This window comes from Scatophagus argus, chromosome 10 (assembly GCF_020382885.2).
Source record: "Scatophagus argus isolate fScaArg1 chromosome 10, fScaArg1.pri, whole genome shotgun sequence".
In the NCBI taxonomy this organism is placed as follows: Eukaryota; Metazoa; Chordata; class Actinopteri; family Scatophagidae; genus Scatophagus; species Scatophagus argus.
The window spans coordinates 12,967,056-12,989,871 of record NC_058502.1 but is presented as its reverse complement, the minus strand read 5'-3'; the positions used below and the strand labels follow the sequence as shown (position 1 = coordinate 12,989,871).

The 22,816-nt window shown below is 38.1% G+C and overlaps 1 protein-coding gene across 1 annotated transcript; it reads right to left on the bottom strand.

Annotated features, from left to right (window-relative positions):
* Nucleotides 1–1,064: 1,064 nt before the first annotated feature.
* hcrtr2 (hypocretin (orexin) receptor 2) lies at nucleotides 1,065–21,705 on the bottom strand. Its single transcript, XM_046402860.1, has 7 exons — nucleotides 21,329–21,705; nucleotides 9,351–9,529; nucleotides 5,771–6,014; nucleotides 3,374–3,489; nucleotides 2,933–3,153; nucleotides 2,568–2,689; nucleotides 1,065–2,066 (listed from the first exon to the last, which is right to left on the bottom strand). Exons 1-7 carry the CDS (start codon nucleotides 21,543–21,545, stop codon nucleotides 1,897–1,899), a joined length of 1,269 nt encoding a protein of 422 aa, XP_046258816.1. The 5' UTR covers nucleotides 21,546–21,705; the 3' UTR covers nucleotides 1,065–1,896.
* Between the last annotated feature and the right edge of the window lie 1,111 nt (nucleotides 21,706–22,816).

The following is a 22,816-nucleotide window of genomic DNA, read 5'->3' as shown; positions in this document are numbered from 1 at the left end:
ACATCAATTTTATTTATTCAATTTTGGTCCAAGACCACAGAGGCATTGCTGATTACAATGATGACACTGTTGTTGTTTTTGGTTTTTATTGTGTTATTGTGCTTATGGTCTATTTAGTGCACATTTCTTAACAGTCATTTGGTTTATTTAGCTTTTGATGTGCTTGTGGATAGTTGTGATTATTTTGAACAACATTTCCCATGTGAACAGGTGCCTTCAAATTGGTTGATTGCACTTCACTGCCTTATTGTGTAGGCTAAGCGATTTCCCCTGATAGAAAGCTTGTTTTTGTGAATAAATCTGAATAGAACATAATGTTGTGCCGAAGCAGATCTAACACAACAAATTAAGAGACTAATTAGTTTACTGGGGTCACTGGATGCCACATCAAACTTTACAGCAGTTCCAATGCAGTAAAACATTTCACCCTGTTTCCATAACCACAACATGCATGCAATTACATGTCAACCTCAAGCATTTACTCTCAGGCCTAAGGAGCAGATCTATTTCTGTGTGTGTGTGAGCGAGAGCATAATTTCACTGTTTATACTTTTAAATTTGTACAAAATATTTTGTTGAAATAATGATTTATTTAGATGATCTTTCCAATATTTTTAATGAATGTAGTTATTCAACCTTATTGATGAGTTACATGCCTCAAGCTATAACTTTACTTTAAACAAAAAACAGTGGCCAAAGTCTTGATAAATAGGCAATAGTGTTGTTAATACACAAGTTTGAGGACTTACATTGTAGATTTCCATCGACAGGTCTCTGAAGCAAGTTTCAGGATGTTTGAAAATTGTATTTTAAAAGTATATTTCGGTACTATAATTAGTTTTCCCAATGGGACAGTGAATCATGTGTTGAGCTGTCAGTGAAAGTGACTGAAACTGAAAGTTTCAGTGTATTTCAAAATGTAAACCATTGAACATTTGCTGCCTCTTACCGGATGGATATTCTACCATTCTACTGTCTACCATTCTGTTGTTGAAAAATGTAAAAATTCTAACATAACAAATAACAAATAAATAACACATAACAAAAAACAACAAAAGTTTAAGATTCATGATGTTTAAAATTTAATTTTGCTTTGCTGCTATACACAGTGGCCAAGTGTGCATCTGTAATATAAACATCACCTTGCTGACATTCAGTACATCCAAAATTAAATACAAACTCAGTGTGTGTTGCATGAAATAAAGAGTTGCCAGAGGGAGGTCTACTAGCATACATCCATGCAGGAATCACGTTGAATATTCACTAGTTTGCTGGATGTTCATGAGGTTTGACCCAACATTATTTACATTTATTGCACATAATCATACGTTCATGGACATTTACATTGAAAATTTAGATTTTGTTGTCAAACTACAAATCAAAGTAGTTGTAAGACGTAGCACCTGCTTTTATGTTGTCCAAACAAATAAATTAACAAATAGCAATAAACATTTCCTGTCAATGGTAATATAATCAACAATGGTCTGCCTGACCCCCCAACATTTATACAGTCAAAATAGTACATTTACAATACAATACATATGTACAATTAAAACCATTTCACTTAACCATATATCATAAAATACATATGGTATGAGTTAATACTAAACATTCAAATGGTGTCTTGTGATGGTAAATAACAAATAGAGTTTCAGTAAACTAAAGATGGTTGTAATTCTGTCAATAAGAAGGTCTTCAGATTTCTAAAGCTCTTAATTTCCATAAAGTGTCTATGTGAAACTAATGAAACATACAACAAACATTTTGAGACATTCTTTTCCATTCAAAGGCCTCTTTTTATAAAAGAGGTTCAAACTTGAGAGTGTTTACCTTAATGATGAGCGTATCCTTTGAAGATTGAAGTGGTCATTAGAATTCGCCTCCTGGGTAATGAGACTACACAACCTGATCTGATATTCGTGACACATTGTCCATGTTGGTAACTTGAGTTGACAGGGATTTTCGGCTATCTGTGCTCGTCCTTGTCCTTATCCTTGTTGTTTGGTTCTGTCTTTGGCCATAACAATGGCAAGAAAAGGCTGCTTTGAACTCCTCGCGAAACTTCCCTGAGGAAAAGTAGTAAAACAGGAAATCCACTTAAAAACCATTCAGTTTGAAACTTTTATGCCATAACATTAAAACCACTGGCAGATGAAGTGAATAACATTATCTGTTTACAATGCAATGTTCTGTGGGGGAACCTCCCAAGAGCTGTTTTGGCAGCATTAAGGGGATATACAAAATATCAAGCAGACCGATCAGCGTATACGCCTTCCATCAAAAACAAACGTTTTTCAGTTTCAATATGACTTCCATTTTTATCAGAAATAAATTTGATTGAGTGCGGATTATTTATAAATCGATCATCTTTCATTGCCTTTTCAGTACGACAGCTCAGATTCATTCAATACATTTTTATGATAAATACAACTTTGTCTGAGTTTAATTGCTGTACATATGCTCAAGAATATGTACAGAGTTTCGGGGTTGTTGACAAACTGTCCACTAGAGGGCTGTAATGAGTCCATTCAGCTGCTGTAAGTGGTTGAGGCAGGTTGCACACTTACCGCTGAGGAAATTGTAGATGATAGGATTTGCTGCACTGTTGGCATATATGAGCCAGTGTGAGAAAGTGAACCATGCATACACTGTCTCTCTGTCATTTGTGTTCTTGAAAGTTCCAAAGACTCTGTGAGTAAAGTGTGACATGGTATCGGTTAAAAATTCAGTTGTTTTTGCAAGCTTTTAGTGGTATGCTTTCAATCTCATTATTTTAAATCAGGATTGGAGTAAATGAGCAACAATTCAGAACTTGAAGAACGTGAAGCTGCCAAATTAAATGCATAGTCCTGGTTTCTCACAACATCTAATGTTGGTATTTTTGTATTTGAAAGGCTTTTGATCTTTGAAGCAGCAGAGCTTGAGATATTACCTTTTCATGACATTGAGCACGCTGATCGGCAGGTAACACAGGGCAAAAACAAAGAGGACTACCATGAGCATACGAGCTGTCTTGCGCCTGGCTCGGACCTGTTTGATCTCTGCACAAACCGTGCTGGTCCTGACCCTCACAGGCTCTCCCAGCCCTGGAGTTGGAGCTGAGCACTGCATGGACCTCCACTTCCTCTGCAACACTGATGTGCTCCCAGGAATCTGTAGAGTCAACATGTGCATACATCAAGTGCTGTAAACTTGTTAAAGGAATGAGGTTTATTGTTTTACAAGATTTGGATGGACAGGTGGATGGAAAACCTAAAAATATAATATATAATGGTCACAGCTATCACCAGCATGGAGGCATTAAAATGGCTTTGTAAATGCAGACATAGGATTTAAAAAAAAAAAAAAAAACATACAACGCAGGAATACACACCTGTTGAAACCACAGCTTGTGACATATCTGGATATACGCCAGGACCATAAGACATAATGGTGCAAAATAAGTGACGATGAAGAAACAGGTGTGATACACTTTTGGGTAGATCTCAACTGTTGAAAGAATTAAAAAAAGCAAAAAACAACAGTTATTTTCCACAACTTAAAGTTTTGATTTTACACAGAAGTAAAGAAAAGCAGGCTCAGTGTTATACTGAGAGGAACAACATGTCCTCATATCTAAACGACTGAATAGGCTGATTTAAAAGATGTTTCTAAGGCAGCTGAAGACTACCAGTGACAGGCAAACTGGACCTTTGTCATCATGTGGTTAACATGAATGTTTTGCAGTTTGGTTAGGTGTAGACAAAAACAATATTTGATTAGGTTTAGGTGAAAAATCTTGGTTAGGTTTTTGGCACCAGCAAGAAGTATCTCAATTATGTAAAAGTTATATTATGTACATGAAGTAAGTTAAGTAAATTAAGTTAGGTAAGTTAAATTAGATTACTAGTAACTTTTGATTTCACATTGGACACAACTAACAGCTGCATGGGTTTACCCATCACAACCTCCTCCCTCTGTAAAACTTGTTGTTCTTATACTATTCCACCTGTATTCCTCCTTTGATCCCATCATAATTACTACAGTCATTAAAGATCCAACAACAGACCTCCTGAATGCCTAAGAACAAATAAAAATATGTGTTGAGTTTTGGTTAGTTTTTTTAGCAGCAAGCTGAACTAACTGGAGTGACACAAGTTGACAGCAAATTGCAAGACATGTTATATAGGTGAATAGGATAGGTGTGTGTAGTTCAATGAAATATTCAGAAAAGCTGAGGAGAAAAAGGAGCAGAGGAGGATAGCACCTTGTAGAACTCCAGCTTGTGAAGAGAAAGGGACACAGAGGGAAGTGGAAATCCTGACCTTGATTTGTTAAGCTTAAAATAATGTTGTAAGTGGGAACTGATAGCCGGATAACTGAGGGGTTTTTTTTTTCCATTTTCTAGTCTGTATTGTAATGTGATGTGACACATTTTGTCAAAATTCGGCCATGTTGAATCAGTTTTTGGTGGAACTATGGCTGACTGCTTCTGGTGGTCTGAGGATATTATCTGTGATGAATCTGGTTTTGCAGAGGCCTGCTTTTTGAGTGGGCTGGATCTGTAGTCACTGTCTAGCTTATTGTGGAAAGATTTTTCTTACAAACATGAACTGGCAGTCATTCATATTAGTGCTCTTTGAGGCCCTGAGGCAGGAAGACACGTTGATCACATGGACAGGAGGATGTTAGAAACAGGTTATCTGGCCAAGAAAGTAACACAGATTTCAGTCAACGAACAAGTAATAACAGGAATGGCTGGACATCCTAAAGCCAAAACATAACATAGACATCTAATGAACACTGGCTGTGGGGTGCCTTATATAATTCCTGGTGCTGATGAGTAGCAGCTAGTAAGATATTGCTGACTGAGTCGGGAAGAGGCTGACTAATTGGAGTTTCCTGGTGTACAAGTGAATGAACAGAAAAAAGACCAAGTTGCACCATAATTGTTCATCTATGTAACAGTCTTCCCGGATAAAACAACAGGATGCATGTCTTGGCAGCCCTAAAATCAGATCTGTTGAATAACCTCTTAAGTCTCCTGACGCTTGAAAATAAAATGTCGTCATCAATGCACTTTTTTGGCAATTTTGGCTTGACAGTATAAATTTCACCTTTAACAGTCACTTTGTCTGAGATAGGAAGCAAAGCAACTTAGTCTGAGATAGAAGACGAAGCAATTCTCTGAAGCAAATAAAAACAACTCTGACAAATGTGCATCGTGCATGCTAATGTTTGCAGCTTATACTTTTGCTCTTGTGTTTTTGATTTGTAGAGGTAATAAAAATATAACCTTTCACACTCTTTAGATACATATTTGCCGGTGTTTGGTATGCATTTTGGCATGCAACTTCACCATCACATGCCAATAACAAAAGCAATCCATGTGTCAAAAATTTCAGTATAATATTGATAGCTTGCTTCAGTTACTGTAGCCTAACGTCGGTGATGGGATTGAAAAGCTAATCTTTACAAGGTTCTCCTGAGAGGCAAAATGACTGTCTTATCTGAACTCCAGCAAAATTAATTCATCTTCTTTATTGGTCCTTAATTCTGTGAGCGATGCTCTTTTCTTTTAATTTTAATATAAAGCTCCAGATAAGTGGCATCAGTGTTTTAGTGCACATAATGACAAATGCATCCCTTTGAAACGGCAAATGCAACTGACAGCTGTCCCTTTTGTCCTTTAGTTAATCATTTGGTGTCAGTTTAACCTGTGCATCTGGCAGCAACTGAGTGACTTGACGTAGCATATTCATGTGTTTTAGGGAGATGTGTGAAAACTAACCTCCCCAATGTTCATCACACACTGTGAACAGGCTGGTCTTGTTTGTTAGTTCAGGCAACAAGCTGCTGCACTCCATCACAATAGCCTGAGGAATCATGATGATGCATGACACAACCCAGATGACAACAATACTCTTGCGGGCCCTCTTGGCTGTGCTCTTGAACAACAGTGGGTGGCAGATAGCATACCAGCGGTCTTGAGCAATGCAACTCAGTGTTAAGACTGATACAGAAACAGAGATGGTCTGGAAGAAAAATAATAGAAACACCTGTTAGGGAAAAAAGGCAAAATATTCTGGGAATTGTACAGTATTTTCAACTTCTTCTTTTGAATCTAGCTTTGCTAGGTGGTATCAGGGCAGTGTGGTAACACCACAAGAACTGATTTTATCCTTTTTTTCTTTTTCTTTCCCTAAGGTGATCAGAATACCAATCATCAAAACACTGTGGCTGCTTTCACCAGCTTTCGCCAATACAGGAATGAACCTCTGCTGAGGTCAAGTACACACCAAGTTAGTCTATTTAATCAGATAATGATAATGGCCTAATGGTAAACAAACCATGATTCAACAGTAATAGAGTCACACATGAGACTGAGTCTGAGAGGAGATCTGAAGGGCTCAGTTAGTATGGCAGGGAGGAGGAGGGGATGGGGGAGGGGATGGGGATGGGGATGGGGATGGGGGGGCAAATCCACAATTTGAATTATGGATTTGTGACACTGGACTGACATTAGATGTGAGGTGTTGGTCCTATATTAGAGATTGTCTCAGTATATATTTCCCACGCTGCAGATCATTTTCTCGGGGAAAGTCCAAAAATTGCATGTTGAAGATAAACCTGTGTTCTGGTAGGTTCATTTTCTGTGGGACTTAAATGTTGGATTCCTCCACTTTGAAATGCTTAGCTAAAGAATTCAATGGTTATGGTTTTGGAAAAAAATAAAATAAAATAAAAAATACAATAGATGATAGTAAAGCTCAATAGTAACAAAACAGAAATACACTGACTCCATATCACATGTAGAGAGAGCCCATGAATGGACTTCATGAACTGACACAGTACTTTTAACAGATTTTAAACTATTTGTCAGGTAAAATACGATCACTGACATGCATGTGTGTCACTCCATTGACTGTACGTAGAGATGGATGACATGACAGCTTCCCAAAAGTGAAATCAAAACATCTTGATCACCCCCTTGGTTGGCTGCAGTATAGGTCATAACCCCCTCACCCTCCATCCTTTCATTCATTTAAAATGTCTAAAAAAAAAGTGTGGGGAGGACATTACACTGCAGGTGGGAAAACAAATCCTCCCATAGCTGTACTTTGGCTGACAGGAAATCAATAGTATATTGACAGGAACATTGAGCTTGGTATGGTAGCCTTGAAAAAGATCTGGGATGGTGTGTGTGTTCAATAGTTTATGTGTTTTAACCTTCCTCTGAAAATAAATAAATAATCCCAACAAATGTCCTGCTCTGGGCCTAAAATGTCAAGCTGTTTATTTGGGTTTTTCGTTTGTTTGTTTAGTTTTTTTTTTTGTAAATAAAAGTATATATTTGCAACTTGTTATTGTGGATTGGGTGTGACAGAATGGCAGTGAAGTGATAAAGTGTTGAGAGACAGAGTAATGCAATGTTTGTTTTGGATTTTTGATTGCATTTGTTGGAGATAAGAGAAATATCAATAGCACCTGAAATTTCTTCTAATGCAGGGTTATACAAATACAAGTTTGACTGCAAAGTGTAATGTTTCTCAGTGTGGTCCCTCCTAGTATTATTTTTTTTGATTACCACCTGACACTCACAGAAAATTATATGCATTGATTTAGGATTTGAAGATGAAAGTAAAATAAAGATTTAGTATTTGACAGTCCAAACAAGGTTTTTACTGTCAGTTTTACATTTCAGGGTGGACAGAAATATTTTTTTCAGTACCGCATTTGCCCACTAGTGACTGGCAATATCCAGGTAATATACTAAGCATGGATCCAAGTGCTTTATCAATCAACAAAAATGCTGGGCCACAAGTTGCTTCTCGACCACATGGTGCTGACAGTTGACAGTGCCACGTTTTTATTGTTTTTACTGTGTAAAGCACCTTGGGCTACATTGTTCTTGTATGAGTAGTGCTATACAAATAAAGTTTGATTAATCGATCATTGAAACTGGCACCATCGGACATTTAAATGTTCGCTGAATGTTAGGGGACACTGCAATGCAATTCCCAGAAAAACAAACAAAACAATCCTGAAGTCAAAACAATATTAATTTTGTTGCTTTTGTTGCACCCTGCATTGCATGTGTCAAAGGTGTTAGAGAATTTATATGTAAACTGCAACAGCAGCATTAAGCCTTTAGTCAGGGCTTCACATATATTTTTCATTAATTAATACAATTAATAATTAATACATTAATTAATTAACTACAACCAAGTACTTAATATGTAATAGTTTCAATAAAGTCAGAAATATCATACCTTGTTTTTCCCTTCTGAACATCTCAGATGATTTCATTAATTAATTGTCTGAGGTCCAAGGAGGGAAACGATCTAATATTTTACTGAAAAAACACAACTGGGGTGAGAAATCTGATAAGTAATACAAATTTGTGCCTCATAACTTTGTTTTTTTTGTCTCTCCTCTCCACACATCAATCACACAACCTATCAGAGTTGTGACTTTTGTGACTGAATCCAACAACCTAAATGCACATCAAAGTTTTTAAAACGTGAGCAACTTCAGCCAGTAAAACCCCATTTGCATATTGATGCATCAGTATCAATCAGTCACAGGGGAGTTTTACTGCAGAACCACTACTTTTATTTTTAATATTTGAAGTATATGTTGCTGATAATTCTTAGCTACTTTTATTTGAGAAGGCATTTAAATGCAGGACTTCTTCTTGTAATTGTATTTTTACATTAATTATCTGTATATTGCTTCCACTTTGTCATGATTAGTTCAGTGTAAGATTAATAGAGGACAGAGTAGGATTTCCGTTACCTATACATCAGTGTTGTCAAAATTGGTGGCGTCGCTGACGCAGAAATATACTGACCCCCGATGCGGAGTCAGAAAGGGGCGGAGGTGGAGGTCCAAAAACAATTGTCTTTTATTCAAACAAGCAAAAGCTTTTCAAAATAAAACAGGACATGACAAAAACCTTGAACATAATACATGGAAACACAAGACACACATGGAACATGACACATGGACTCAAAAATCAAAAACAAAGCATAACCAAAAACACCAAGCATGACAAGTGTGGCCCACAATGTCATATCAAAGGTTGATTTTGACTTGGCAGATACATTGGCATGTGGGGATGATGCTGCAGAATAATTTATGGTACCAAGGCATCAAGTCACCACAGGATAACATCAAAAATCTCACACAGCGCACATCTCATAGGATATAAAACCTCATGAATGCATAGATAAAATTATGTAAGAATGACAGACACATGGGCCTTGCCTTTTATTCAAAAACCTTTATGAGCAAAGTAGTGTAGATAAGGTCAATACTTCCACAGTGATATCCTGCTTGAAAAGCATATGTCAAAGTTGATTTCTCACCTGCAAATAAGGCACAATTTTGCAAAGAGTTTGCCCGAAGAACCACGTCTCTGTGATGTCTACCACAAGACTCGCAGGAAGGCAGATGATGGTAACCAACACATCAGCAAAGGAGAGATTCACTATGAAATAGTTGGTCACGGTGCGCATGTGACGGTTTTTCCACACTGCAAAACAAACTGAAAATGACACACAATCAATAACAGCTCATGGACTTAATAAAGGCTCATATTTATTACTATCATATTGTTTACTCATATTTATAATATTGTGCAGGGTATTCAGTGTTAATTACCATGGTCTTGAATACCTTCTGTCAGAGTTTGAATTAACAATCAATTACAACCCTGTTTACGCCTTTGCTCCTGCTGACAAAATATTCATCAAAAAATTATACAGACAATTACATTTTAATGAGTTAGTGTGACACTACATGCTCAGACTATCACAATTAAGTGTATTCTCCTTCATTAAACTAAATTATCAACAGCACGGCCCTTCATCCATTCATTCATGGGCACAGTGATTACAGGTAATCATACTGGATCATCTGGCCTCATATCTTAAATTTTACTTGTCATTGCAGTCAACCCCAAAGTTGGATCCTTTCAAATCTGAATGGATTTTGAGATTTATTGAGTCACATAACATTCGCACAGTGTCCTTCGATACTGAAAAGCTTAAGTGACCCAAGATTATGACTGAACCAGCAATGGTTTGATAGGGATCTAAATATTTTGGGGAGTTTATCTTTGGGCCCTCTGCAGTCCAGTGGATAGAGAAAAGGTTTAATCTGTGAGACACCTGTTAATTTCAGTTTGTTGTGGACATTATTGTGCACTTCACATTGAACCACGGCCTTGTTCTCATTTAAATCTGAACAGATTTTGATGCAAAGCTTCCAATTTCTTTTATCAGCAACTGATTTACTTTTATTAACTGCCCCTTCAGTTGACAATCCGGTTGATCCATTGTACAACATTTTGTTTTCCATGAACAACACCTTAAACAAAATATATTTTTAAAGAGGATGTTCTACAACTTGCATGAAAGCATGAAAGACCAAAAGAGACTGAGTGTGTTTAGACAAGGACAGAGATTAAAATGTAGGCTGTTTTCCAGGTTGTTACTTCATATTCTAAATGAATATCTATTGTATTTATAGTGAAAAGTGATAGGATGTCGAACAAAAACAATATTGTGGGAGTTAGTACATAACATACAGTACAATTTTAGTAAATTTAGTGTGAAACCGGGACACAGCTGTTGTTTCTTAAAGTCTTGAATAATTCATACTCCCACATGGGGTAACCTCTACTGCACTGTGAATGTATAAACTGACACGGAGAATTCTGGAGGTGGGTGAAAGAAGTGTGTCCACATTTAAAAATATGCATGCTTCTGAAAAGTAGCATAAAAGAAGGGCAGGCTATAAAAAGTTGTTCACTGAGGTAATGGCTCCAGAGAGGAAAATGGTCTGCCGAAACCAGTGTGAGTCCCAGGTGTTCCAGTGTGCAAGGGATAGTCAGAAGAGACTTTTAGAGACTTTTTTGGCAGTAGAAAGCTTTCTGCCCTTTCTTCAGCTAAGTATCTCCCACTCCTGTGCCCGTATGGTCTGTCTGATGGCATTTTTAAGATCCCATACATCAGTCTTCAGGGACTGTGCTCTGATATGTCACTTGTTTTGGAGTAACCTTCTTTATGTAGAGTGGGACCAACACACACAAGGAGGCTCTGAAGCTGAATCTCTTTGAGCTGATAATCAAACAGCAGCTGGTAATGGAGATGCTGTGCAAAACTTCATCTTCATCAACATCCTCTCACAGCTTTTCAAGTCCATACTAAATTTTGGAAGGAGGAAAAACATGCTGCAGTGGCCTCCATGGTGTGAGTAAGTTTCTTGAACTGTGATGTTACCTTATTACTCTGTATGAAGTTAGTCTAGCAAAATGAAGTAAAGAGAAAAATGAAACGTTATCTAACTGTCAGTGGATCTGCCTGTTTCCGTGGCTCTGATTTGCTCCTTTGTGTATTCAGCGCTCTCTAGCACTCTCCCTGGTGTTGACTGACTGCTGTCAGATTAAAGCATATATTTCCTGTTTACTTTTCCTTCAAGCCTCCAAGACCCATAGGGTGGTATCATCACATTAAAATACAGATGTGTCAATATAGACCTAGAGTGGATTATATAAGCAGGACGAACAGTGGAGATGGTGACTGAAACTATGTACAACTTCACAATATGCAGTTGAGTGAAATTATCTCTTTGCAGTTGTGATCGGCATTGTTAATATGAGAGTGGGGTGGCAAGATGTTTTGTCCTGCCACTTTCAGGTGTTATGGTAATAAAGTGGTAACATCTAAACCAGGTATTACAGGCATGGAACGATGGCAATACTGTCTGAGCCTTTGGCATCCAACATGCACACCTGTGTTTTACCTGTCATGCCTCTCCCTTGAGGACCCTGGCCCTGCAGATAACCTGATTATGTGAAGGACACTAGACTTTGCGATATTCTATTCCTAGGATGGCAAAGGCTGTTTGTGTTCAATGAGCATGCATTGTTCATTAAATACTGACACTGATTGTCACTCATCAATCATTTATTGATGTATTTATCTAGACAAGATGTCCAAAAAGTTTTGTGGTTTATAAACACTTTATTGAGAATTATGTGAGGATTCCATTCAAAAAGAATATAAAAGGGAGGCCCACATCACTGTCTAGAATGTAAAAGCAGTAAGAACTTACTGCAGATGTGGAAAGAATCTAAACAATATCATGATTCAATCGCTGAATCTGCAACAAAGGTCTAAAGTTATAAAAAGCTGAGTAACATTGATCACATCAGCCAGTCAACACATTTAATAATTAATTAGTCTATGTTTTGTCATGTTACTCCCAGTACAAAAACATTAACTGTTGCAATATTAACATTCATTTTGACTGCACAAGTTGGATGCCTTTTCTGCTGGAGAAAAACATGAGTCAGCTCCTTCTCCTCCCTGCTGTCTCTCTTACAGCTCCTTATGCTGCTACAGAAACAAAACTGCTCCAGGCACATTCATAAAAAACACTGACATGCTACATCAAATCTCATCTTTCAAAACCACATATGAAAGAGTAGCACATTATAATAAATCTTTAGAGGAAAGTTGGATTCATATTAATGCAGCACAACCTCCCACACTCACCATTCACTCAAAATTAAGAAAGTTTTCTAGTTGATAAAAATGCTCTGTTGTGGTTCCTGTTTTGTATTTGTGTTGTCTGTTTCTTCATGAGGTTTGCTGCACTTTTTTAAATATATAATAATATATCACGACATGCAACATGACAAAGACATGATGAAGCTAAACATCTTTCTCAAAAGTGCTGCCAAAGAAAGAAGCACCTAAATTAAAATGTGAATCCTTCCTACGGTTTAGGAGTGATTAACTGCCTGTGTCTCTGCTTTGGGTTTTATTGTAATGTGTCAATTTATTGTATTTAAGCGCAGGTGTAACCGATGTCTGCATTTCATTTAAGTGGGCCTGCTACAGCTAATTGGCTTGTGCACTATACCTACTACTCATTATGATCAGTTCAGATGTCATGTATTAGCCCTCACATGTGGCCAGCTACTAGATAGATAGATAGTTACTTGATTCATCGCCAAGGGAAATTCATGTACTTAGATCTGCTATTGAAAAGAACACTTAAACCAGAATTTAACAAGAACTCACTGGGAGAGCTAATTCCCCTTAACAAACATAAAAATCAACATTAGTTAGACTAAATTAAATCAACAATAACAAATACTGGAGTGTATCAGCAGAGTAACAGTGAAAAGAGGTTATAATGGTCTGTACTGTACTCCTGCATGATTATAAATTGGACCAGTATTTCACCAGTCAGCTGACTCATCCATTAAATGGACAAACAAACTCAAGTGATTGCTGTGAACAAGAGGGGTGCAAGACCTGAAAGTCAGTGGTCAGCAATCAGGCCATGAAATGTGACCAATCATAAAGTTTGCTGAGTTAAGATTCTCCACCAGCAACAGTGAAACTTATGTGATTCTGGCTTCCAGAATAAAAGCTGATGATTTCAAAAGTTTCTTATAAATATATTTCTTATGTATATACTATTACTCTAAAGTACTTATATAGTACTCCTACACATATCCCAACTTTTCTTGATTACTTACAACCCCCTAAGTCTGAATAAAAGTAGTGTTGGAACACACTGCGGTACCATACCACTGTGAGCATTACTTGAACAGTACTGTACTGCAGAACATAGTGTGTTGCTATAGAAATGGTGAGAAAAAGGCAATTAACAATGGAAGAGAGACAGGCCCTCATAACACTTGTAGTTCTTTCCTACAGAGAAATTGCCAAGTCAAGGTGTCAGTGAGTACACTTTTCTTCACCATCAAAAAGCACTCAGAAACTGGAGAAAAATCTGACAGGAAGAGGTCTCAGAATCAAAAGACAAGTTTCTGAGAATCAACAGCTTGCGTGATAGGAAGCTCACAGGACAACAGCTTCAAACATAGCTTGACAGTAGTCATAGTAAGTAAGTATCAGTTCCAACTGTGAAAAGAAGACTTCGAGTTGCAGGTTTGACAGGTCAAGTTGCAGCAAGAAAGCTATTGCTAAGGTATCAGAATAAGAAAAATAGGCTTGTCGGGGCCATGAAACACCACCAGTGGACTACTGAAGACTGGAAAAAGCTGTTATGAAACCTATGAAATGTGACCTATGAAAATTTGAATTTGAATTTGAATTCGGTTCATCACGCAGGATTTTTGTACGTCATAGAGTAGGCAAAATGACTGTTCCTTAGTATGTGACATCAACTGTAAAACATGGAGGAAGAAGCGTGATGGTCTGGGGCTGTTTTGCTGGATCCAGGGTCCGTGACTTGTACAGAGGTAGAGGCACCCTGAACCAAAACGACTACCCCATCATTCTGCAACGCCATGCAGTACCCTCCGGTATGCGCCTAGTTGGTCAAGGATTCATCCTACAGCAAGATAATGACCCAAATCATAAGTCCAAGCTATGTTAAGTGTTACCAAGATGGTAAGCTTGAAAACACGGAGTGGCCAGCATGTCTACAGACTCCTCTACATATATACATATATATACTGTATATATATTAGTTTTACTACTGTGCAAAAGTTTTAGGCAGTTTAGTACACTTGCGCACAGTTTTTGAAGAAACTTAGATAGGTTTCAGAGAAATTGGCTGTATGATGTTTGGGGTTGTTGTCCTGCTGCAGAATAAATTTGGTGCCAATCATATGCTTCCCTGATGGTATTTCATGATGGATTGAGCACACCATTAATCCTGACCAAATCTCCAACTCCATTTGCAGAAATGCAGCCCCATTCTTCACTGTTGCCTGCAGACACTCATTATTGTACCGCTCTCCAGCCCTTTGGCAAACAAACTCCCTTCTGCTACAGCCAGATATTTAAAATTTTGAGTCATTGGTCCAGAGCACCTGCTGCCATTTTTCTGCACCCCAGGTCCTAAGTTTTCGTGCATAGTTGAGTCGTTTGGCCTTGTCTGAGGTATGGGTTTTTGGCTGCACCTCTTCCATGAAGACAACTTCTGGCCAGACTGTCTGTCTTTTCTTTGTTTAAAGTGTTAAATGTTTATAAAGGATCTGTACTCTGAGTGCACAAAAACTTACATGTTTTGGTTGGAGTGTTGTACTCCCCTATGATCAGCCTGCAGATTTACCAACCATTGTTATCTACTGCTCTTTCTGCTGCCAGAGGCCCATATGTAATAGAATTGAAGCCTGAGAATAAAAACACACCCTGTCTTTTTTGTCCTCTACTGCTGCCATAACAGCAGATGATGGAGGTGGTGATTGAGCCTCAATGACTAGTCTTTGTCCGGCCTTTCTTTGACCTCATTAATCGAGTTCCTCTCAAATCTTGTCAAATACTGTAAAATTACATGTCAAATTGCAGTCTCAAAGCCATTTCAAGCAGTGGAGTAGAGAGAGTGCACATCCCAAAAAAAACCTTTGCACAAGCTGCTTCAAAGGCTCCAGTTTCCATTGATTTCACTGGGGAAAACTGGTTAAACAACTATTTGTAAATCCACCTAATTTTCTGTAAGAGCAGACACTCCTCTGCTGTTTTCCACATGCTTTTTATATGCTTTTCACATACGTTAGTTTTGTCTTTGCTTCCATGGGCAACCCTGATTGAGTAAAAGATAAATAAAACAGAATGTGGTAATTTGCCAATCCCTTTCGACATATTCTAAACTGAAAACAGTACAAAGACAATATATTTAATGTTTTATCTCATCAACTTCCTATCTACCTACAGGTAAACAGGTTCATTTATGACAGGCTACACTTTCGTAACTGGGTGTTAAAGGGTCATACTCAAAAGAGTCTGTCGATCACAGTCAAGGACGGGGTGAGATTCACTGCTTTGTAAAACACACAATTGTCTACAGGATATTACAACATGTACTGAGCAGAAACACTTTGTAAAACTGTTGCTGCAGTTTTACAAAGTGTAAAAAAGAGATGATTGCATTCTGTTTTTATTTACATTTTAGAACCCCTTCAAGGATCTCTGGACCCCACGTTGTGATATCTTCTTAAAAAACCTCCAATGTTGACACCATGGTTACAGCCTTGACACAACTATTTATACAAGGCGCTTTTACAAAGGGCTTGGAATACAAATGAGACAGTGCTAGATGGAAGGAGTGCTCTGAAGTGGTCACCACATTCATTGCCACAGATATGGGGTCTTTCAGTATAGTGAAAAATCTCTCTATAAGTCACTGTGTAAGACCTAAGAACATCAGATTGACCCAGTAGGTCGACAATACTTGAGAAGATAAAATTTGAATGGCAATAGCTGTTATTGTTAATAACATAATTTCAATCTAGCTGCGACTAACACACTTTCACATGAAAGACAAATCACAGAATGAGCCATGGGGGTCGGCTGCAGCATCACCGAATAAGTTTTCCCACCGCTGCCGGAAAAAAGGAAATTGAGAAAAAAGGTTCCCTTTTTTCACTCTAATTATGATCAGCCATCATGTTCATGTAACCAGCAGTAAACACACACAACATGTGATGTACTTGATTCTTATACATACCGTATCTCTTGTGATGTGATTATTTTTTATTTATTGTGCAATCTGAGTCAGGAAATGAGGATTCATTACTTCATACACCAGAATGAATGATAAGGCAATGAAATGGGACCTAGATGTGTATTAAAATGCAAGAGTAGCATAACTAAATAAGACTAAGTAAGAAATGGTAGTTGAATTATTCAATATAATTGCAATATTTATGCAGGATATGTCATGGTCTGAAGTGTGTTTAGTTGGTTTCCTGTTTTGTAGTTTTTACCCCCCCCCCCTTGTATCTGGTTTAGCTTTTCATTTCCTGTCTGTTTTTCTGCCTAATAATTTCTAATTTATTGCAGTATATGTTCATGATGAATGCAAAATAAACTTGAAAGAACCCACAATTGGTGGTGGTGTTTTTGAGCAGAGTACAACAGTTCAGTGCATTCAAAATGATGACCACCATCCACATCCCTGTTTCACTCAGCAAAGTCCTGACATTGAATTTTAGTGACATTCTCCCAGGGAATAACTAGATCTCCACATCATCTCGTCATGCAATGCTCAAACTCCAGTGAAATTTTAGCTGAGGAGGACACAGACCTCACTAAGCTGGCATCTTGATGTGACTTGAGCTGATGTCAGTGACTCAGTCAAAGAGCTGACACGTGGCCACGTTCATTGATTCCCTTTATAGAGTGCAAAGTGGAAGAGCAAGCAGTCACTCTGGCAAGGCAAATGGCCCAGAGTAGGGTAACGAATTGTTTGACCGACAAGTCAACCCATTAGAGTAGTGGAGAATGAACCAGTCTTGACTTTCCCCTCTTGGAAAACGTACCCAACAAGCACTCCATCAGAGAGAGTGTTAACACAGCAGGCAGTACTGTCATGTCCTTAAGATGTCTTCTTAGGACAGCAAAAGTGGACTTTCGTGGACGTAATTTGACATAATGAGTCCGCTAGAAGATGTAGCCCAATGCAAAGCATTTCTCATGTTGCACTTGGGTGTAGTTGGACATTGAATTTTAAGCGATATTTTCTATCTTTATGTTTACCTTTTATATTCAAAATGCATAGTTCGACCAGGTCACAATATATGCCTTTCTATTTTGCTACTAAAGCCATTTTATTTAACATTTTGATAGCTTTGCTCTTTACAAACCATCTCTCAAGTTGACGTCTTATTTGGATTGAAAATTTTTACATTACATATTTTTATATTTCCATGTTGGATGTAATTGGCTGTTCATTATTCCGCATCTTTTATGTGAATATGATAATCAGCCCTGTGGACCTGTTATTGCAAATCATGTTAGATTTAATGAAGTTAGATAACCAAGAAAGTTCTCTCTGAAAGGCTGAGAGGGTGCTTGCTTCACTGAGTTTTATTAAGAGCCTTTCTGTCCCAAAGTACCAAACTCACAAGGGACCAGTTTCAATTTTTAAAGTGTGTATTTATAGGAAAACTGAATGGCTTTCCATTAAATATAATCATGGGATGACAAGTTTTGCTGACTTTTAGTTCAACATGCTTGTACTTGGAATGTTTATATATTTGAGCACCTTTACAGAACTTTAACATGTGCAAAACAAGAGCTTGTAATAACCTCTTAAAAGGGGGTTAGGTTAGGGATTTCCTTGTTATTGTGGCCATAATTGAAAGAATGAAATCTAGTACTACACCCAAAACAATACCAAATGTGTGTGATGCTGATGTGCTGCTGGCTGAAGGAGGGAATATAACTGTCTATAAAGTGCCTGGCCTCTAATTGAAAGCAGTTTTAGTCGCATAACTTAAACACAAGATAAATAATTACTAATTACTTAATTGCTAAACTAATTAGATACTACAGTATCATGCTAAGACTGTGGTAGGGGGTCCACCAGAGGTAGCCAATCAGATGACAGCAGGAGTTTGTGCTACCCTGCCAGGGCTTTTCAGCCAAGACACTGATGGTAGTGGGCAAAAGCCCCCACTGGCTTGAAAGCAGCCACCTCTGGTGCTCCCCCACGATAACTGTATCGTTTAAGTGATTGGGTTGTCATTATTAAATCTGACTGAGCTGCTTTTTACTTATGTTTATCTATCTATCTATCTATCTATCCAGTAGACACAAAGCAAAATACAGAGTCATGTTTATGGCTGCGTGATAAATTTAAGTCCAATGTTCACTGTCCTTTTAGCTCTGTTTCTTGTCCCACCAACTCCTGAGGGAAAAGTCTAACTCTTAAGCTGCCAAATGCTCCACTGTGTACGCCAATCAGTGCCTAACTTTGTTTGTGCTGTGACAGCAGTAAGAGTGAATCAAAACATTAAAGTATAAGCCTGTCAATCCAGGAAAGGAAGGAAGAAGGACCACTTCAGGATCCCCCTTTTACATGGATGCATACTTTCATTATTAATTTCATTATTTAACATAAACTCCACTGGATTACTTTTCATTAAAAAAAACACTACAGTCATTATACAGACAGTAAACATAAGATGTTCATGATGTTAGTTGTATGAATTTAAGTGGTCCAATGGCTCTCAGGATAGCTGTCTGTGTAACTTTTGCAACTATCGAAAGGTTTCATATAAGCTTAACTTTGCTCTAAAGAGGTTTTCTTCAAAATTAAGTGGCGTCTTTCGAATCAGAATACATTTCTTTCTGTGACTGTAGTGTGAAGAGCAGGTGATGCTGCTAAAAATGTCAATAGAAAACAAAGAAAGAGATGATTTTAAAAGCCCTGCATGTTGCTTTTTACAATTGTTCTGTTGTGCTTCGTGTTCCAAGGGAGACAATTATACTGAGTACGTGTCAGCCTTGGCTCTAAAGCTAACACATTCCCTGATGAAACATGTCAGTATTCCATCAATATTCCCTGGATTTGTTAGACAAATCAAAGTAGATGTCACTAACAAAAATAAGAGTTTTGAATGATGGCTGCATTGCTCCTAAAATATACTGAAGCAGCAGTTAAACCAACTTTTCTACAAACAGAAAGGCCTGATATGTGAGTAGAGCTCACTATTAAGCATATGTTGGTTGCTGGTGTGTTTGCTGCCTATTTGTAGCTTTCCCACTGTCTAATTTTTATATCAAAGGCGCAAGCCTGCAGTATCTCTGGTTGCTGATGTAATTTGCGCTTCAAGGGTCAGATGCCAAATCCCAACCAATCAACCACAACATCCCAACCACTGACTTCACAGAGTTGATATGAAACTGTTCAGTGATGGCAGTCACAACTTGTGCATATTATTTCCAGTCTGTCTGTTCATTAGATGTACAGACCAGCTGGACTGAGTTGCTCTCTCGTGTTCTTCTCTCTCACAATCACATTTTTGTCAGCAATGAGCAAGTTTGCCCACTGATGGGACAACTGGTCCGGTGATTTTAACATGAGCCTGCCATGCAATGAGAGTAGGCTGGAGGTCAAGATCAATGACGCTGAGACCTCTGCTGCTGTCCACCTTTTTCCTCTTCCACTCCCGGTCATCCCCAGTGCAGCTTCACATCCCAATAAAGGTGACACCTCCTCTATGTTGGCTGCCTCAGCGCCTTGCTGGTCGACGCTATAGCCAAGGAAGCCACTTTACACCTTTCTGTTGCTCCATCTCATCCATCTTCTGCTGGAATGAGTGAGACTGGAACAGTTGTCCTTCACTCTGGTAGCTCTGGACCAGCAACTGACGCACTGGTATGAGGAAATGATTCTGATGTTGGCCAAACAGCCCTGGCCAGTTCCCTTATTATGGGGGGTTCTGTCTCAGGAGGCAGCTTTGTCAAGATTTTGCTTTGCTGCATGTGCAGAACCCTGCTAAGAGATTGCGTCAGCTAGCTGCCGTGCTGATGCACCTTAGCAGCAGGTTACTTTGGGATGACAGCAGAGTTATTCTCAGATAAAATTCTTCCTTTGTTTCCAAGAACTTAGGAAGCTTTTTTAGGTTGAGGGATGGATGCTTTTGTCCTCCACCACATGTTGAGGATAGGAAGGCAAAACTGCATCTGCTTTGTCTGGTTCACACATTGGCATATTTGGTTGACGAGTCCTGATGGGACACACTCAGCACCTTGGAAACCTGGTTCTTAAAAGGTGCTAATTAAAATATTATTATCATTATTATTATTATTATTATTATTATGCAATTTCACCACCCAAGCCAATAGGCAGGTAGGAAGAGACAGTCTTATATGGTATATGTAAATTGTGAAATTTGAATGATGGAATTGGATTACATATAAGAAATTATCATAAAGCTTGAATCTAAAATTGGGGTTTTGTCTGTTTAAAATATATGTATATAAATTAATTAAGGGAAAAACAGTGATGTTGATTAAATAGTGAGAAGCAGCTGCAGGGTCACTTTGAGTTTCCCTTAAATTAAGTCGCAGAATTCACAACATTTTCCTTGCATGTGATTATGAATCAGTGGCTTTCTCAAACAGTCAGAGAACTATCAGCCATGAAACAGTCCAATCATGAAAAATGATGGAGAACGCATCAGATAAATTTGAGAAATATATGTAAAAGAAAATGACTATATTGTGATAACGCCAGTGCTGTGGTCACAGTGTGCAATAAGGTATGTCATTTTCCTCAGTCAGTATCTTCAAACACATCTGTGGGTTTCCGATTGTGCTCATCCACTGCACCGAGAGACGCGCGCTGTGAATAGTTATACTCCTTCCTCCTTCTCCATCAGCAGGACTATTTTACCTTTCTCATCAGTGTGGCACTTGGTTTTCTTTTCCTTTTTAAACAATCAAAAGCTCGTTCAAATTCTCAAAAAAGTTGTTCAAAATGCAGGCTAATACCGCTGCTGTATGATTTTTGCAGGAACGATTACGCATCAATGAGAAAAGAGTAGATCAAAGATCCAACTTACCAAGCGAGTTCCCAATGAGTGAAACGAAGAACACAATGATGTAAGCCACAATGAGAACCCATTCATACTGCTTGGGATGTAAGTACTCTCTCCAGATGTATCTCAGAAGTTCGTCGTCCTCATCCACAGTGGGATGCAGATGTAACTCCGTGCTGTTGGCCACATGTGCAGAAGACAAACACTCCTCGCAGTCTAAACTCCCCAAGATCCCAGACATTCTTCTAAGTGTTGATGTGTCTGTTGTGCTGTTGTACTGTTACGCGTGTGTCTGCAGTGACGGCAGGCTGTTGAGACGGTGCGATAATAACGCGTTTCACAGACCTCGTCGGTGTGACGCTGATTTCTCCTCTGCGTCCGTGCGCGACAACAGCAGGATCGCGCACCAACAATGCCGATGATTGTAGCGAGCGAGGAGCTACTTCACCAGCCCACTCAATTAAAAAAAAAAAGATTTGATTATTATTACATTTCATTATATTGTATTGCATTACTTCAAATTAGAATATTGAACGTATAGCGCATTATTCTAATTCCGGATCTTCACTGTAAATGTTTTCTGTAGAGATTTTCATAATGCTGATATTAGATACTAGACTAGATAGTTAGACTAGATAGATAATAGACTAACCCTAACCCTAAAAGACAAATTTAGTTAATATTTCAATACTTTCGAGGGGAATTACTTTTGCATTTGGTGGAAAGGGTTAACATAAATGAATGAATGTAGTTCACCTGTCTGAATATTGATTTGTGACAGCTTTATCTGTTTTAAATGCAGTGTATGACTCTTTAAGGACCCTCTAAACAAGGAATGGATGCATAAATGATTCAAGGACCAAATTGCATGAGCTGTCAACACTAAAATAAATTGGTTAATTGGCCTAAAATGCAGGCTAAATGTTGTGACTTCCCCAGACTGCTGAATGATCTCATGTCAAGACGAGATCTTTTCTTAAAACTGTATGTCATTTTATGGGGAAAATATAAGCTTAAATCATTATACTAAATGAGCAAACTACTGTCGTTTTTTACATCATTAAGAGTTATTATTTTCGCTTACTGCATACTGTCTCTGCTTGGGTTTGCTGAGGCAGCAGCCCTGAAGAAAATGAGATCTTACTCATGGTAGTGTGGTTTCAGTCAGACAAGAGGCCTAAGTTGATAAAAGTGGTGGAAACCTGCAGAGAGACAAACAAGATAAATGTGCCCAAATAGCTCCTGAAATTTGAAGTCAGAATGGATCAAATATAAAACTTGAAGTGAAAAAGTTGTTGTTTATCCTTGGATGGTGTCATGTTTTGTTGTATCCACTCTCTATTAGAGCAGTGTCAACTTTTTTTTTTCTCAAATTTGTTTGTGTACTATTAAAAGAATTACTTTTAGTGTACAACATATCGGCTTATTATCTAACTAGTGCTTATGTCTTGTCAGAAAACAGAAAAAGTGCTAAAAAAAAATACATTGACATAAGGGAAATATGCTTGTTAG

What these genes read in the sequence shown, in the direction of transcription:
- hcrtr2 (XM_046402860.1), bottom strand. Translation starts at nt 21,545, where the DNA reads ATGTCTGGGATCTTGGGGAGTTTAGACTGCGAGGAGTGTTTGTCTTCT. An exon ending in ACTCATTGGGAACTCGCTTG is followed by an intron (nt 9,530 to 21,328) that starts GTAAGTTGGATC and finishes TGTCATTTTCAG; the next exon opens with TTTGTTTTGCAGTGTGGAAA. An exon ending in ACAAGCTGTGGTTTCAACAG is followed by an intron (nt 3,154 to 3,373) that starts GTGTGTATTCCT and finishes TTGACTCTACAG; the next exon opens with ATTCCTGGGAGCACATCAGT.